Below are 17,913 nucleotides of genomic sequence, written 5' to 3'. Positions count from 1 at the left end.
AGTAGTAAGCATTCTTTTCTGCAGTGAAATTGAAATTCTACAAAGAAGTTGATTATAGCACCGTTTAAAAGCTCTAGCCCTTCACGAAGAGCAAAGAACCAGGATGTAAGCTGCCCTCCCCAAAAGCACCTTACATATAATACAATACCTGGAAAGTTTATCAAACATGTTGACAAGCTTCATAGCTTCGTATTCTTTTTGTTCTTCTGTCATTTCATCCATTGGATTGGGCATCGGTTCTTCCAAGTGACCAGTGATAAGGTTAATGCTGGAGGTGGAAAACAACACAGTTTACATTTCTAAATAAATACGTATGTAAATTGTCTGTCTTCTCAGGAGGAAGAAAAAGCAACACACAGACAGACCCCACCAAGACTAATAGTGTCTGAATTGAATGTCAGAGTTGTTACTGTGAATAGGCAACCTTCATACCGATGCTTCTGTAGTCTTCTCATGGGAGTCACAATATTAACTTCTCGTTAACTACTCGAAGTCCACGTTCTACTAATACTTAAGTTATAACCATAAAAAAGCACTTTAAAAGTGAGGTAATAATGATGTTAATGACAATGTCATTAGTAATAATGACACAGATGGGTAAGAGAATGATGAATACATTTTGGAAACTGATTTTCTACAGGCTTAATTTTAAAAACACAGATTGGATACGGTGGCATCTTTTTCCCTCATGAAGAAGTGTTGAATTAGTTTACCATTTCCTTCTCATGACCATTTTTTGCTCAACCCAAATTAATATTAAATTGAGAATTTACAATCCCAGTTGTTTTCACTGCTAAAACAAGTAAACAGTGATACAGGAATGGTAACAACAGCAGATAATTAATTTGAGAGCAGACTTTCAGGACAAATGATCTTTTCAAAAAGCTTGACCATAAGCATTTTTATAGTAATACAGAAAATCAGATGCATAAAGCAACTGACTTTTGTCTCCAATATTCCATTTGAGCGTCAGCTTCTAACTAAATGTCGGAGTTTTACTCATATGCATACAACTGGATATTAGACTTCTGAAATAAGAGCAGAGACAAAAATCTGAAATCTTATTCTGAAATCTTATTCTGAAATAAGAGCAAGACAAAAAATGTTGAAGTGCAGAGATATAAATAAACCTGTTTTAGAGTTCTTTTCTTTGCATATAAGCAATACTGTAGTCTTTATACCTCCAGTAGGCTGTCCTTCATAACCTTTTCGGCCTGTTTTGTCACCCCTTTACAGTATCATCTCTGACACCCTCCTTTACACTCCCTTCAAAATCTGGAATTGTTAAATAACACTTAAAGGTACAACACGCATACGCTCTGAACCTCTGACACTGTCTCTCGAAACTGTTCCTGGGTAATCCACAAACATTTTCAAATTTTCTTCCTTATTTCTTTTTGACAAGCATTTTATTTTTATATAGTCCCCCCATCTGAAGTTAAATCATTATCATAGTGGATTTTTACTTATTTATTTAGAGCCATTGAACCATATTATGGGAAACTGCTTCCTCAATATTTAGCCCCTGAGGTCAGTGAGAGACATCAATTCACGTAAGCACATGTAATTTCATAACTGGGCTCTCTGCAAAAGGTGGAAAAATAGATCTAAACATCTCAACTGCAAAAGAATAAGCAGAATTTAAAACAATACTATACTTTGGCTTTGCAGATTTGTATTCTTCAGTATCTGTATCTTCATCATCTGAGTACCAATGATCTCCTCTTCCTCCTGCTAACAGGCCCCTTGCTGCCAGCAATCCTGCTGCATTGCCGTAGCCTGTATATTTTAACAAGCTGTCAACTGCAAAGAGTGATACAGAAAATTATTCAGCTTCGAATCAGCTACAAAACAAAAAGCAGCATAGTTCTGTAAGAATCAAGAGAGTTACAGCAGTAGGCAAATATACTGAGTACAGCAAGACCATACATAAAAGGGAAAAGAAAAAAAAATAATGTATACCTCTCTCTTTACAAAGAACAAAAAGGAATTCTGCTGCAATTTGCTTTACTCCAAGGTCAACGTGTGTCATAAGGCGCACCAGCTTGTTTCTCACTGTTGTGCCAACTTCTGGACGATTCGATACATCTCTTAGTGGAGGCAGTACCTAGCAGCAGAAAAAAAGAGAAAAGCAACACAGAATGCATGAAGGTACTTATCCAATCCTTGCAAGAACACACACAGTCAACAGGAGAAGAAAATATTGTAAGCTGTGCTGCTTCAAAAATGGGACCCAATCATACTTACATGTACTAGTATCAACTCTTGCTTCATAATACATTCAGCCCTTCTGGTCTGCCATCCTGGGCAGACAAATACTATATCCCAAATGTAGACTTTAGAAAGGACGATTATTAGGTGTTTAAGAGCACAAATAAACGTCCCACAAAAGTTGGTTAACAGGCAACAGAACCTCATGTTCTTAGGTTCTTCTGTTTTGCTCAAGTGTCTGGCAAAACATTTTAAAAAATTAAAAACTGTCTCTATGTGTACAGAGGAAATGCATCCTTCTCCCAGATAACACTGCTTCAAAAGCTGAAGCTACTATCCAGTAAGTTTTTGGAGAAAATACTCTTTAACAAGCACTCAAATACACTGTTTTTACGTTAAGTATCACTATTTTACAACTTTAACTCTCAAGAAAGTCAGAAGGTGCCTAAAATGTTTGTTTTTACAACCTAACTTCAGCCTCTTTCTGTGTTTGAATTCAGGTTCAAAACCCACGTTACTTTTTGCATTCACAGGACGTGACCTGCAATCAAATCTGAGCCGTAACATGAAATATTTGGTGGTCTGAAGATTCCTGTAACAATTATGGATTGCCATTTTTTTTCTACTAGTGAACAAAACCAAACCTGTCACTTAATGGTCATCAGAAATTGCAGGTCCTTTGTTTTCCGTGTGTTTAATGTAAGACGCCATGCTCTGTGCAAAATTATGGCACAGTTAGCACTGAACTCAGAGTCACTGGGAACTGATGCTTAAAACAAATGAATGCTATGCATTGACTACTTTGAAAAAAAAAAAAAACAAAACCAAAAACCAACAGGCTTTTTCAAAATAAGTATTCAAAAAATTAGCAAAACCACTTTAGTTTGTCCCGGCTTACTTTTCCCAATGGGGATAGTACCATTATTGCCATTTTCCAGAGTGTTGTAAGAATGGATTAATGTTTTTCGAATAGTTTAATACTAATACCGTGATGAGTGCCATAGGATAGTCCATGAGGAAATTAATCATTCTGTCTGCAGATCAGAATTTGAATAGTGCACAATAAGTAAGGCCTAAGGCCAACACTTAACAATGAGGGTAATTCAAAATATCAAACATCCGGTCATGCAGTTAGCAGCATCCATCTATTCTTTGCACTCTGAGGCAGTGATCCTGCGGTAAGAGACAGCATGCAATTGTATCCTGACATCTAGACGCCAAGATGTAGTAAAAACATGCAGACAACCTCACTTTCTAACTTCTGAACATTTGGCTCTGCAACTTTTTGTATTTAACAGATCATGAGAGTATTCTAGGAAAGAAATGCTGCAAACAAATAATATAAATGAGAATGGGTTCCTTAAAATCCTTAAAAACACTTCTGGTATAGATGAAAGAGGCAGACAATATATGCTCTTTTCCATGAAAGATTCCACCTATGAATTCAGGCACAGCTTTCACCTGTGAGTGCTATCTGAGATGCAACCCCAAAAGCACTACAGCTTAGGAAAAGAGCATCTCTCAGCTGGTCTCAGCTGTCTCTTCCTTGCTCATGCTTTAACTTTTCTTCCCTCAACTTCAGGAAAAGAAAAAAGAATTAAAAAAAAAGAAAGAAAAAGACCACCCCAAAAAACACATCACAAAGCACAAACTGTTAGTGATTGTTTAGATCTTTGGTATCATTTTTTTTTTTCCCTGTACAGAATCTACACAGGGTCTGTACCATATTTAAGTGCTCTTTTAAGAGACATTTTAAGAGATGAAGTGTGCCTCTGTTCAGGGACAGTTTTACTCTAACAGACCAGTTGATGCACACTTGGTACACAAGTTTCAATTCCAATGACTCTTGCCTGCTGAGGCCAAATGAAAGCTCAAGCAGAAGCATCCAAAATACCTGTAGTCTCACTGACTACCATACAGTTTTACGAAGTTTCATTAACTGCCCTGAAGTTTTTCTGATGTGCTGGATGTAAGAGATCAGACATCACTGTGATTTTGCCCCTGCATCACATAATCCACATGGACTCATGTAACACAGCTTTACAACACCCCAAATATTACTAATTAACAGATCCACAAAATGTATCGTGGAACTTAGAGTCACGTAAATCAATAGATACCATGGCCTGAAAAAATATTCTATAGCTGTCAGTTGTCAGAGACCAAAGGGAAAAAAATACCATAGAGATAACTTTCTGGGTAAAGTAATACAAAATCATTCATACGACTTAGAAGTATCTGTGGCTTGTACTGATGTACAAATCTCAGGAAGTTTGCAATGAGCTTCATATCCAACTTTTTATTAATATTTTACCTACCTGAGCTTTGATAAACTTCCTGATGTTCCTATGAGTTCGGCAGCATTCAGTTAATAAACTGAGAACTGGAGTCAGACCTTCCCTATAGCTGCTTCCCTAAAATAAACATAAATATAAATATTTTTAAGGAAAAATAAAATCAATTTCAAATCCTATGAACTTTTCAGTAGAGTCTTACATGACTGTCACAATATGAATTTTACACAAGCATAAATAAAGAGCCAAATGTTCATGGTTTCAAAGTATACTTCAAATAGATACAGGAATTTATTCTCAATTTTGCAGCATTTCACAATCTAGAAGCAAGCAAGGCTATCCATCCATCCACATTTCTCTTAAATACTGTCTGAAAGGTCTGGGAGAAGCTTTACCAACACCCACTTTTTGCTTTAATAAAAGAAGCCACTTTGTCAAGAATCTTTACAGCCCCTACCTTGTCAATTCTCTTCTCCATGAAATCCAGTAAAATCTGAATCGCTCCCATATTCATACCGTTGTATTTTATGTCTGTTTCCTCTTGGGAAGATGGACTAATAAGAACATCCAAGCAAGAAACAGGAACATTGCTTAAGAGGTTGATTGCATTGCTGAAACAGATTTTAAAGATTCATTATTCATTTGGAAGAACTCAAACCAGCACAACTCACCACAATGTTTGTACAACTGCAACCAAAAAAAAAGAGGCCCTGCAACTGAAACAATGCTTTATTTTCTGCTCTCTGGGTTTTAAAGAAGATGGCATGCATTATCGCCTGGCTGCTGGCTGTTAGAACGAGCGAGGGAAAAGAAAGACAAAAGGGATGATGCAGCAGTGCATTATTACTTCCAGCCCCCGCAGCATCCTCAGGCACAGCTACCAGCAGCCTTACAGCAGCTGGCCCGGCAGGACAGCAGGGGGAACTCTCACATTGACTTGCAGTGGTCAGAGCTGTTTCCTCCCCAAAACCGACAAGATCTTCCAACCCGTCTATTTTCTATCATTGGTGTGACAGAAGTACACCACCGGAAAGATTTCCTCCTCCGTACGTCAACTTCTCAGGTGCCCTGAGATATTTTCACTTAGCTTGTAGTGTATAGGAAATGCAGAAGGCTTTTAGCACGTTACAAATAAATAAATAAATTCGGGCTAATTTACCAAGCAGTACCCTTCAGGAACTGGCGTTTTTTGGATTCCCCAAAGCACAGAGAGGAGGGCTTCTCAAACACCCGTTAAGCGATTTGGATTAGCCCACAGGGTCCCTCCCTCCTCCTTAATGGAGTAACGTGGAACTTACTTTGCAGGGGCCTCTTGTATGTTTGACTCAAACTTCATCTGACTTTGCTATCTATCCTGCTCTCATTATACAGACTCGAATTTGTACTCTTCCTGCGTGAGGCTAAATTACACAGGTGCTGCAAAAATTAGAATTTTCTCATTATTTACTTGCTGATGCCCAACTACAATTAAAAGCAGAGGTATTCAGAAATACTACAGCCCTACATAGGCTTACATATGCAGACCTCAAAGGTACCAACACAGCTATGTGCGCTGATGTTCCTCTCCATTCTGAGAATGGAGAAAGCTTTTCAATCAACCTTAGTTAATGCTTTTTTTGAAGGTGTTTTTTATGCTATTAATACACTTCTAACAAAGATTTAGCACAACAGAAAGCAAATCACGACAACCAGACATAGCAGGATTTCTAACATGCTGGTTTGACTGATCGGACTGGGTGGCTGTGCTGCACCGTGTCATCTCCCTTTTGCCCTTTCAACAACTGAAATTCAGACAACTTGTACTTTTTAAAGGCATGTTTTATTTCTAACTCCTGTTTAAGACACACTTTTTTTCATCACATCAGTTATTCCTCTCCAATAATTCAGGAAGGATCACAAGCAAAACAGACTGAAATTCAACAACTACTTGGTGGCTTTCGTCCTTTCATCAAAAGTTCTCTTTTTTACCAGTTTCTTATTAAACAACCAAGTTCCCAAACACCTACAAAATTAATTTTCTGGATCACTGTGTCTGAGCTATTCTTTTCAATAAACGAAGCCCGGCTTTCTGATCTTTGTCACTTCACTGACAGTTTTATTTGTGGTAGAGGAGTGTATGAAATTCTCCAGCTACCAGGAAGTCAGTGACTATGCACAGATCTGCACAATAGTGTTTGCATTCCTACTCCAGGGGGTAGAAATACTGTGTATATTACTCTCCCCTTTTCGGCTTCCTAGAGATCATTAATCACTGGGACATGACATCCACCCACTCATGCTCCCAGCCCCCTCCTGATATGCAAATTTAGAAGCAAAGGCCTATTTAGAGCTGCTGAATGCCTTGATTAAAACCTTGTTAGTGGGCAAAAATGGCACTCGCTCTAATATGTGGTGCTTTAAGCTGTTCATATTCAAATGTGAAGTGACGACATGACAGAACCACAGTAACGACAACAGTACCAGGTAATAAATGAGCTAAGATGTTTTCCATAGGTAGCTTCTGCTTATTTGTTAGAAAAAGAAGTCAAACTGACAATCGGCACATCACAATTCAGGGCATGTGTCCAATACCTGATGCTCATATTAAATAAATCCTCAACTTAGACATTCAGAGCACTCCAACAACTCGCTTTAACAGGCCTTCCCTTCACTTGTGCATCTTGAATTCTACAGATTTACAAACTCACAGAAGTGATCAGCAGCTCTAGAAAATGTGCTTACGCCTCCCTGATATTTTGTATCTGCTGCATTCACGTCTGGTTATATTTTATTCCATTTCTAATCTCATTTAATAACTGCCTTACTGATAGGCTCCAGTTGGGATGCAGACCGAGAAGCTGAACTCTGCTCTCTGACTCACACCTCATCTCTGGCAATAAAGGCTCCGCAGTCAGGGCCCAGCCTATTTAACAGCCCAACTGACACAGCCTTTTTTTTTTTTTTTAAGCTATATCGTGCTAGCTACAGGCTGCTAGCACAAGTTTACTCATTCGTTACTGGAACTCCAGTCTGGAATGAAAGATTTGCTTCACTTACTACAACAAGGGAGTGAAGTGAGCTATCCAGCCCCCTGAGGATTTGAGGGCCCTAACTTCTGACCGTACCTCTTCTATTCCAGAACTGCCTTGCGATGAGCATTGTTGGTGGAAAAGCACATTAGATTATTCAGCTTTTATTGCCACATGTAGCATTCAAAGATAAAATTCAGGTTCTGCAAACGGGATGAAGTATTTGAATCACGGAAGTCAAAACTTGTGCAGTGCTCTTCTAACACATGAAAAAAAAACCCTTGAGTATGTTGTAAAACAAGAACAAACATCACATGCAGCAGAGCCACACTCACTTTCTTCCTTCTATCACCTTGACCTCAATAAACCAGCTACATGTAGCTAGCAGAAGGATAAACTTGTTTTCCCAGCATAAAGGAAAAAGTTGATGCGCTGATATACTGAATTTGATGGAAAGGCAGACGACTGAAGGAACAAGACAGTGACAGTCATCCTCATTTCTTCTGCTTCCCTTCTCAGAATTAGGGAGAATTCTTGCCTTGATTTCTGTCTCCACAAGGAGGCATGGTCCATGTAAGCAGCAGAGCTACTCAATATGTGCCTTCTGACTGAAAAAAGCAAGGACAGAAATCACACTAATACCTTATTTCCTCCACAGCTGCACACCTCTACCTACAAAGCCCTTTTTGGTCCTGATCTGCAAGTGCCTGCAAAAGGTGAAACGAGAAGGACTTGCATAACATGCATCCTTTGGCAATAACACAAGATAATTACATTTTACAAGGGTGCTGTATTTTACAGGGTAATTAGACTGGTCTTAGATTCCCGGACAAGGAAACACGGCATGTTTTCGTGGGGACAGAATCCACTGTGTAATAAATCATCAGAGTATCACGCAATCTCTGCTGATTGCGTTTAAGCTGAAACGATAAAGGTCTATCTCTATCTTCCAGTAGATAGGGAACTTGCACAAATCTGTTCAGTTTTCCCAGCAGCAGGGAACTTATTCCCATCAGTCCCTCCCTTAAAGGAGGAGGAGAGATCAAAACATCCACCACAAGCAGCAGCAAAGAGAAGACAGTGGCTGCCTTTTAGAACACACTCAGCACTCACTTCAGACGTGGCAACTGCTGTAGCAGTATCCTAAATTATTCCAGGCTATTCTGCACTGACTTGAGAAGTGCTCTGATAGTAGATGAGCACTGAAATCCTACAATACTGTTGATCTCTAAGAACTTTCCACAATTTTAATAAAGTTCATTTAACACTTTCAAGACTGCTGGCTATGAAAAGCTATATCCTTCTTCCCAGACAACGCAGGTTCAGTATAAGATCTTCAGAAGATCTTGAATTTAGATCTACCAATGCCTTAGAAGAAGAAAATGGCAACACTAGTTTTCATTGCTGAGAAATAATAAGCGATAGCGTCTGAAGCTACCGTACTGTTCAGCTCTTCGAACAGCTGGCTATTTAAATAAAAATAAGAACGTAATGGAAAAAACTGTTAACATTAAATGGGGAAGAATCACCACATCAGTAAAAATGCTCTGAGTTTTGACTGAGTTATTGGCTGCACACATAAAACTAACAGTTGGGTGCGGGACTGAGGAAAAAACCAACACATCTAAAAACTGCAAGATGATTCACTTTGGAAAAAATAGTTATGAAGGAAGTGGTAATTTATACTTGTAGCCAAACAGCCTAAAACTGATGGAGATAAAAGTGTCAACCTGTTACTTCCATCATCCAAATGCATCAAAATTGCAGAAATTACACACAAAAATTTCAAAGTGCAGATTGTCCATCAAATTCTATGCAAAACAGCAAAAGTTGCATTCCACTTCAAAATTATAGCTTTCATTGTTTCTCAGATTCCCACTTTAGATATTAGTGAAAGCAATTTATTTAGTTTTTAATAATAACCTTTCTAAACAGATTGTTTCTGCAATTTTACCAACCTGTGCAACTCTTCAGTTTTGTCTTCAGTAGGGCCCATGGTTAATAAGCAGTGTCGAAGGATGGCAGCCATGTAACGAAATTGATGAGATTCATTCTATATAAATATAAATTATGAAGATATTTTTTCATTTTGAAGATTGCAAGTGAGGGTTTCAGGTCACTAGAATAATAAAAACTAAAGATGGGAATTACCTAGTAGAGCATAACACCCATCCCTATCAACAAAGGACTGTACCTTAGAGTTTGCTGACTGCAATGTAGCTTCCATATGCTGGCCTTCCAAAAAGGCACAGGGATGTATTTCCAGCCCCCACTAGCAGAAAACCTAGTTACAACGGTTTGCTTGATTCTCTGCAACCATTCCTAATATCTAATATACCATTACTATCCTCCTTCCTGTGTTTACACCCAGGCACCCCTTCATCGATTTAGATTACATATGCTTTTCGTTTGTCTCGTTCTCACTTAGTCCTTTCACTGCCAACAGCTTCATTCCCTCACCCAAGCTGTTTCCTTTTCTAATTCACTTGCTTCTGTTCCCTTGACATCTTTTCTACGTTTCCTTAATAACTCCTCTACTCTCAGCAGCCTTATTTGCCCTATTTTTGCTCTCTCCAAACAATTCTTCCTTCCAATCTCCCACCAGAGAGCAGCCACACAGAAGTGTGCCAGCAAATACAATCATGAAACTCTGTGCATCATTGTCCCGGTCCTTTTATTAGCTCTTCTTGGCATCCATCATATGTTCTTGCGTGCTTGACTTAGCACAAAGCACCCCACGGCATCGCTGTAACATCAGCATCCGGACCTGCCAACTGTACCACCTGCAGCTCTTGCCTACTTCGCAATCATCTCCAGCCATTAAATGTTGGCGTATCAAACGGTTCTCTTCTCCTTCGGATGGGTCTCATTTAGCTTTCCATCCACATGCCTAACCTTTCTGGTCTCCTTTTATTTTCCATCCTGCCCATTTGCAATCTCTTCAAATTGTGCATCTTCAGCCCGCTTAATTAACGTGCTGTTTACTCTTCTTACAGATCATTAATATTTCCGCAGGGACACTTGCTAAGCAGAATGTCACCTAACACCTTATTAACACTTTACAACTAATAAAGAGCTCTCTAATTTAAAGGGTTGCTTGCCTTTAGGAACTTTTAGTAAAGAGTTATTGTATAAGCTTTATCTTAAAACACGAAGTAGCTTTTCATGTCCCAGAATGTCTTAAACTCTCACCCATAAATAAAAAGGTTACTAACACCAGAATTTCCTGAAATCCCAGAGAAAAATTTCCTAGTAAGCTTTCTAATAAGCTGCTTGCTTGGATTCTTTGGGAAGGAAAAGATCTGTGGGACAAAGCCTTATTCCAAAGACAGTTGCCAAAGGAAACGCCACAACTGCCTGCCACCTCCCACCTGTCCTTCTGCAGTAAGCTGAACTTTTCGTCTTAGAAAATACTGGGGATTGTGAGAGAGTATGCCAATTCCTAGATTCGGGTTTAAAAAGATTACTTGAGGTGAAGATATAATATTCATTTCCCAACTTAATACCTGACATTGCTTCCCCAACACAGAAGTAACTAATCATAAAGACAACACTTCTCAAATTCCCAAGTAGCAAAACATTCATATACATCAGTTATACACTTGTTTTGGGGTCATTTTTCTTGACTTAAGTTCTTACCTCCAAAATAATCATTTGCCTATACACAGAACTTTCTCTGACAAAGCTAAAGGCATTCTTAAGAAACGTCTAGGTCAGAATATAAATGAGAACAGCTCCTCACTTTCTTCATATTTCCTTGAAATTTGAAGCATTAGCTTCTATGAATTTTTTCCTCATCCATTTAATCTTAAGTGTCAGGATTTAATTTCTTATTCAGTGTCCTCGAGACATTAAAGCAAAGAATAAGCTTCATACTTTCATGTTCCAGAATGTGATGATTAATACTGTATTTGTTGCTTAGTACAATGCACTAAACAGACCAATTATTGGTCTATTTTAACCACTGCAAAACTCTTAGCTTTATACACTAGTTATTTACAATGCCCAGTGAAAAGTTAACAAAAGTGTTTTAGACACAACATGGCATGGAGTAAGAAAGACCTTCGGTTTACTGAATTCTTACTGTAGTGCAGACTTAAGTTATTCAATGAGAAAGTTATCTTTGTTTCTATTTATAAGTTCAAGGATGCAACTCAAAACAAGCGTATTTGTCTGTAAGAAAAAATAGATCCAACACTGCTATGAAAAAAAACAACATAAATATTATGAATGAGATATAAAAATGAAAGTGTGTTTGGTTCTCATACATGACCTCATCATAAAAGATCACGTTTAAATCCAAAACTGGGGCTGGGAGAAAAAGTTATTAAAAACAGAATCCCTCTGCTTCTTCAGTTATTTCCTATTGAACGTTGCAGTTGATGTGCTTATCATCATGCCCAGAAAAACGGAAAAAAACGAGGGAAACTTCTCAGCTCTAATTGTTCCTGTATTGCTATAGTCCACGATCTCAAGAGATGTACCCATCTGGTATGCTTACATTACAGAGTTTTTCCTAGCCAACTAATTATTAGTGAACAGCATTTATTTTCTTTTGGAAGTCTTGGACTCTCATTTAACAGTCTTCCTTGACACATTCCACTGTGTTTTGCATTTTTTGTTTGAAAACATACAATTCTAGCTAGCATTATATAATCCGAGCTACTCTCCCATTAAACAGAAAACACATTGAAAAGATTTTTTTTTTGCCTAAGCAGTAGTAAGAGCAAAATAGTTACTTTGGCATTACAGGCAAGAGCATTAAAGACTCAACACCTCTTGAAAGCCCAAGATCAGAGAAGCAGAGACTCACAGAATGGCTTAGGTTGGAAGGGACCTTGCAGACCATCTCATTCCAACCCCCTGCCATGGGCAGTGACACCTCCCATCAGACCACGTTGCCCAAAGCCCCATCCAACCTGGCCCCTAACACCTCCAGGGATGGGGCATCCACAGCTTCTCTGGGCAGCCTGTGCCAGGGCCTCTCCTCCCTCACAGTAAAGAATTTCTTCCTTGTATCTAATCTAAATCTACCCTTTTTTAGTTTAAATCCATTCCCCTCGTCCTATCACTGCACTCCCTGACCAAGAGTCCCTCCTCAGCCTTCCCATAGTCCCCCTTCAGCTACTGGCAGGCCTCTGTAAGGTCTCCCCGGAGCCTTCTCTTCTCCAGGCTGAACAACCCCAGCTCCCTCAGCCTGTCTCCACAGGAGAGCTGCTCCAGCCCTCCGACCTTTCTAGATCAATACACAACAAAATTGGAATTCAGGTATTCAGACAGATTTTCTCTGACTGATTTTTCATACAGGGAAGCTGCGATGCCAATCGAAAATTTTGGAACTACCTCATCTGCTATTCTGAAAAATGCAATCTGGATTCCACCAGAATTACAGTACAAAAATCAAGAATTATAATCCTTGCTCTGGGGCTTGGACAACAACAGTTTCTTGTGTTGGTTCTGGACCTTGCAGGCTAAACAAAACCAATTTCAAAAATCACCTCAGCTTAACCTTACCTTGCTGTGGACATTCCAGCTGTCAAGTGTTACATTAAAAAGCGCCTTCAGTGCCTCAATGGCACAATCTGTCTCTTGCAGAGATAAAGGAGGCCTGTCACGATCTTCTGCTGCTTTATATTCTTCTGTCCATCTTACATTCAGGGAACTTTCCAAGGCCTGCGTCAAAATTTGCACCCCTTGCAGTTCCTGACGCAACTGTGACCTAATATCTGTGTGCAGAAGCGACAAGAGGAAGAGAAGACGCAAATCAAAGCATTTAATGTCACCAACAAGCTGCTGATCCTTGCATTTTTTCAGAAGATTGCAGAGCATGGCTGCAAGATTCAGTTCCAAACTGAGCTTCTGTGCAACAGCACTATTAAAAACTATGTTACAGAGGCATTTTAAAGCTTCTACTATAACAGGAAATTCAGACACCTTCTCCAAAGGGTCTTCCACAGTGTCCAGCTTTGCTAGTCTCATAAGAATCTGCATGTTCCTCTTCGTGGTTACAGGCACTAGAACAGTCTTGTCCCTGGAGAGAATCCGCAGGGCTTCCAGGCAGGCAACTTGACAGGAAGTTTTCGTGTCTTTTTCAAGGATGTTTAGAATCTCCTCGCATAGTTTCTATGTAAATACAAACAAACAAAGAGTTTCATCATCTCAACATTGGGGGCAATAGGAAACTACTTCAGCTAAGCTCCTATACAGTTTTTGAGTTTTCAGCTGCCTTGAGACAGAAGGTGTTTTGTATCAGCTTTTCGGAATATAAACCATTACAAAGGACCTCCAAAGCTCATCCAAAGCAGTTTTCCTTATGGAACATAATGCAGTTTCACTGGAAGATGTGGGCTGTAGCAGTTTTACCACCCCATAAACCCGCTGTTTTGTCACCACAGCTTGCCCTTCCAACTGGAAAGGTTCACTGATACTTCATACCGACGTGACTGCAGGGGTAAACAGAAGAAAACAGTAGGAGAACACACAATGCTTCCCAGGATCTACAGGTCAGAACAGTGACATCTGAATTACAGGAGAATTAACTTTAATGTGACAGAAACAGACAATCAGATGATCAATCAAAAGGGAGAAAAGACAGGACTGAAGAGACTGCTTGGCGGTAAAGGCCTCCAGAGGGTTTTTATGCCTTAAGTCCACAAATCACTCCCAAGTACCAGCGCCAGAAGTGTAATTACAAAGAAGTTCCCAGAGAAGTGCCAATATGAAGTGCATTGTGCTTCACAGGACACAGTTCCTCCCCGTTTCTCACCATCCAGCTTTGTGTCTTGACCACTGATGCGAACAACCTACCAAGGAGGCAGAGGAGCGACTGACTGAGGAGCCCTGCTGCACGAGCCACCTCAGCACCTGGGATTCATGTGGTGGTCTCAGCTGGTATATGTTAATAAGAAAAGGATGAAAAGGCATACAGGAATACCAGTATAGTAGAAAGCAGTTCTTAAGGACCAGCCTTTGGAATTACAGCTCTCACCACCACAAGGAAAATGGTGAGGAGCACAGCACCCCATCACCCCGACCCAAAGCTCAAAAGGAAAGCCCCACTTGGGACACCCCAACAAGCCTTGTCTGTGATCCCTTACAGCTAAAGCTGAAGTAAAAAAAGAAAGGCCAAATCTAAAGCAGAACAGACACTCCAGAAGGGACAAAAAAAAAAAAAAAAAACAAAAGGCAAATCTTCAACAATATTAAAAGACAATCTGTAAACAAGTCAGGCAGTAAGAACTCCCAGTATGATTTCTACTATGCTTGTCCCAGGGCGAAGCCCACCCAAAAGCACCAGCCAGACGAGTAGGACCGTGCCTCCATCTCCACAGCTCTCACCAGATTTATCCAGTGGGAGCTGGAAACGAGGAGCGAGCTCCAGCTCTCCCTACTGCATGAGCAACAGGAGGACTGGTGGTTAGAGCATTACAGACGCTGCATCGGACTCAGAGCCACAGCTGGGCACCCATGCAGGAGTATGGGTATGTACCCTGTGAATTTCACAGCCAAATACCTGGAAGAGATGCTAACCTAACTCTGCTCCCACAGAGCTGTACAGCCCTCTGACTTGAGGACAGTGTGTTAAACCTGGGCTAAATGCTTCTGAGGGTGGCATCTTTGAAGTGTTTAAAAACCAAACAAAGACCTGGGAAACAAGAAACGCCTGGTCTAGATTCACCGTCAAATTACCTGGTTATAGCTCAACTTCTTACAAGAACTTGGTTTCTGTTAAAGGGATCTGCCATGCTATTAACTGCACCCCGCAGGCAGATGTGACAGTCACAAAGTCTGTTTGATTTTGATAACACGACCGAATGGACAGATGGGGAACAGATAAGAAAAGGCAGGTTTATCCTGTTCTCTGCCTACAACCATTTCTATCGGACTTACAAGTTGCAGCCTTTCTTACTGCTCACTGGGGCTACCAGGTGGGCTGTGGCAATTGCCCAAAGGCAGCAGCTCATTCCCCACCCGGCCCCTTGCTCCCAAGGATCAGCTCACAAGTTACGTGATCCAAATCAATTGGCTTTGAAAGGGAGCTGCCACTCATTTTTGAACATCCATTTTCCCAAATTTAGACTTCTTTTCCTGATGCTGCATCTACCTGCTGCTATGGAAGCGTCACTGCAAAAGGTCAGAAGCACCGCAGGAGATCCCAAAGGGCACCAAGCTCCCGCTGACTTGCCACGGCGGAAGGCAGCCTGACCTCTCTCCATAGATTTGAAGACTACCCTTGCAATTTAATTAAAGATTATGAAAAACATCACCTTATGGCTTCAAATCTTAGTGAAATGCAGCAACAGAAGACTCTTACCTATGATTAATTTACTAAAGATAGATACCGGTGTTTTGGGTTTCTTGTTTTGGAGGTAACCACCTTCTTCCAACTTGAAACCAAATGAGCATGTTTGTAAACTGCTTCATTTCTCATACCCTCCTGAAGTCTTGGCTGGATAAAAGATTTTACAATATAAGAAAGGATAAAGTTTATTTTTAAAAGCATTAATTCTACACTGCCTTATGCAGACTGTATTAATAACTAAGCCATTACACACTGAAGAACAAGTTTCCTAGCCATTAGCACAAAATACAGTTTTTGTATTTATTTTTTTAAGATCTAAGACTCATGAAGTAGAAAGCACCTCAGGACTTATTACAAAATTCTCTGGAGTTCAGATCCTGGCAAGCCATCAAGATTGATTTTGAAGGAAGCAGCACACAGCAGAGATACACTCACACCACCTGTGGGATCAGACAGGGAAACACGGCTGGTTGATCTCAAGGAGGAAAAATTAAAGAATGCGATGCTGGCTGAAGAGCTATTCATAGAAACTTCTGAAGAAAGGAAACAAAATTCACCCTATCACAGGATTGCAGGAGACAACTAAACCCAAAAGCCCTACACACTTTCTGCTTTCTTCTTGATGGTGTGAGGGAAGGGATGTGCAGACAGATGAAAAACTGGAAAAGAACCACAAAAACATCGTCCTTTCCATTTTTATTTTTTAGGTGGTACCTCCCCCAGCCCGTAGCCTGTGAGCATGGCATGACCTAAGGGGCACAGATGGTATTTGTTTGGTTGGAAACGAAAGCAGGTGAAAGAATTCAGACAGTGAGGCACCTCCCCTTTCACATAATGTATTCCAACTGTCCTAGGTTCAGGGGTTTATTGCTACCCCCTCAATTATTGTATGAGTTTAACTTAGTTTTTTACTTCTATCTTTTCAACAACGTTCAGAAGGGAGTTGTGACTTCCATTTGTTGTGGAAGAAGCATTTTTATGTACTTCTACACAGAATCAAGGTAGTTTTTAAGTCCTTTAAAACTTTTTTTCAATTATAAAACACATTCGGTTCTCTAAAATCCAGTAATTCTCAGCTTTTGTACTGAACACACCGTTCCTTTCATTTCTGCTGCAACGTAAGTTACATTACAACATTTTAAAATTTTATTACACGTTATAGCTCTTCCTGGGCTTTGTGCTTTTTGTGTGTTTGATGAGCAAGATGTTTATTAATCCACTCTGCTCCTTTGCCCTGACAGCATAAAGGCTCGATGCTAACTAAGAATAGGGGCCTATAGGACAATCAATGTCCCAAGATACAGGGGACCTGTTTCCTCTTCCTCGCCCAGCCACAGATCAATGTGAAGAGCTATCACCTCCCTATTTCCATTTCATTCCAACTTTTTTGTTTACAGACTAATCAGATTTTTAAAATAAGGTCTCTGTAGGCAGAGGTGCCTCTTACCAGCTGTTTATTTTTTCCTGGCTCAACCTCAGGCAGTAAAACAGACCCCCCTGAAGAACGGGGCACTTCATGGTCTTGCTCTTTGGTCCTGCAGTGCCTGTATGTGAGTTCCTCTCCCATCCCCTCTTTCTCTTTGAAGCAGATGTTTATAAATCACACTTGACCTATGCCCACTTTTTTCAATTCACAGACTACTAAATTTTGACTACACCAGGACTTCACTTCTGTAGCTTCTCAGATACGTAATGCCTTGGTGAGAAAAGGAAAACGTTTCCTTTATTTGCTTCTTTCCCTCTGGCAAATCATTCTCTTTGCTTATGCATGCCTTTGGATTAGAGCAGGAAAAAAGACAACACAGTCTCCACCCTGCAAGTATCCAAATCCAAGCAAACAGTACTGCTTTGTTGCATATAAACCAATGCAGATACAGATTATTCCGTGCTACTGAGGTTGCAATCCAAAGGCAAACAAGAAAACCTCTGCTAAAACATTACAGAAAGAGTGCACACCTTCTCTCCCACTTTCTGGGCTTTTAAGTTTTGAAGCACATCATAGATGATGTATGTACCAGAAGAGGTATGCTCATCATTCCAATTTAAATTAAAGCAAGGAAAAAAATAAGGAAAAAACAAAACACTTGCCAAATTGACT

General features: G+C 40.0%; 1 protein-coding gene across 1 annotated transcript in view; it reads right to left on the bottom strand.

Annotated features, from left to right (window-relative positions):
• RIC8B (RIC8 guanine nucleotide exchange factor B) overlaps positions 1-17,913 on the bottom strand; it is a 34,947-nt gene that overhangs the window by 8,532 nt on the left and 8,502 nt on the right. The window contains exons 3-9 of the mRNA XM_084306178.1: positions 13,028-13,636; positions 9,472-9,566; positions 4,963-5,116; positions 4,530-4,625; positions 1,963-2,107; positions 1,659-1,803; positions 149-268 (exon numbers count right to left, since the gene is read on the bottom strand). Coding sequence (XP_084162304.1) covers positions 149-268; positions 1,659-1,803; positions 1,963-2,107; positions 4,530-4,625; positions 4,963-5,116; positions 9,472-9,566; positions 13,028-13,636 — 1,364 coding nt within the window. The remainder of the gene's footprint in view (positions 1-148; positions 269-1,658; positions 1,804-1,962; positions 2,108-4,529; positions 4,626-4,962; positions 5,117-9,471; positions 9,567-13,027; positions 13,637-17,913) is intronic.

The sequence above is a fragment of the Netta rufina genome (genome assembly GCF_964035555.1).
Source record: "Netta rufina genome assembly, chromosome: 1".
Classification (NCBI taxonomy): domain Eukaryota; kingdom Metazoa; phylum Chordata; class Aves; order Anseriformes; family Anatidae; genus Netta; species Netta rufina.
Note: the sequence above shows the minus strand (reverse complement) of the source record. Positions and strands in the feature narration are given on the sequence as shown.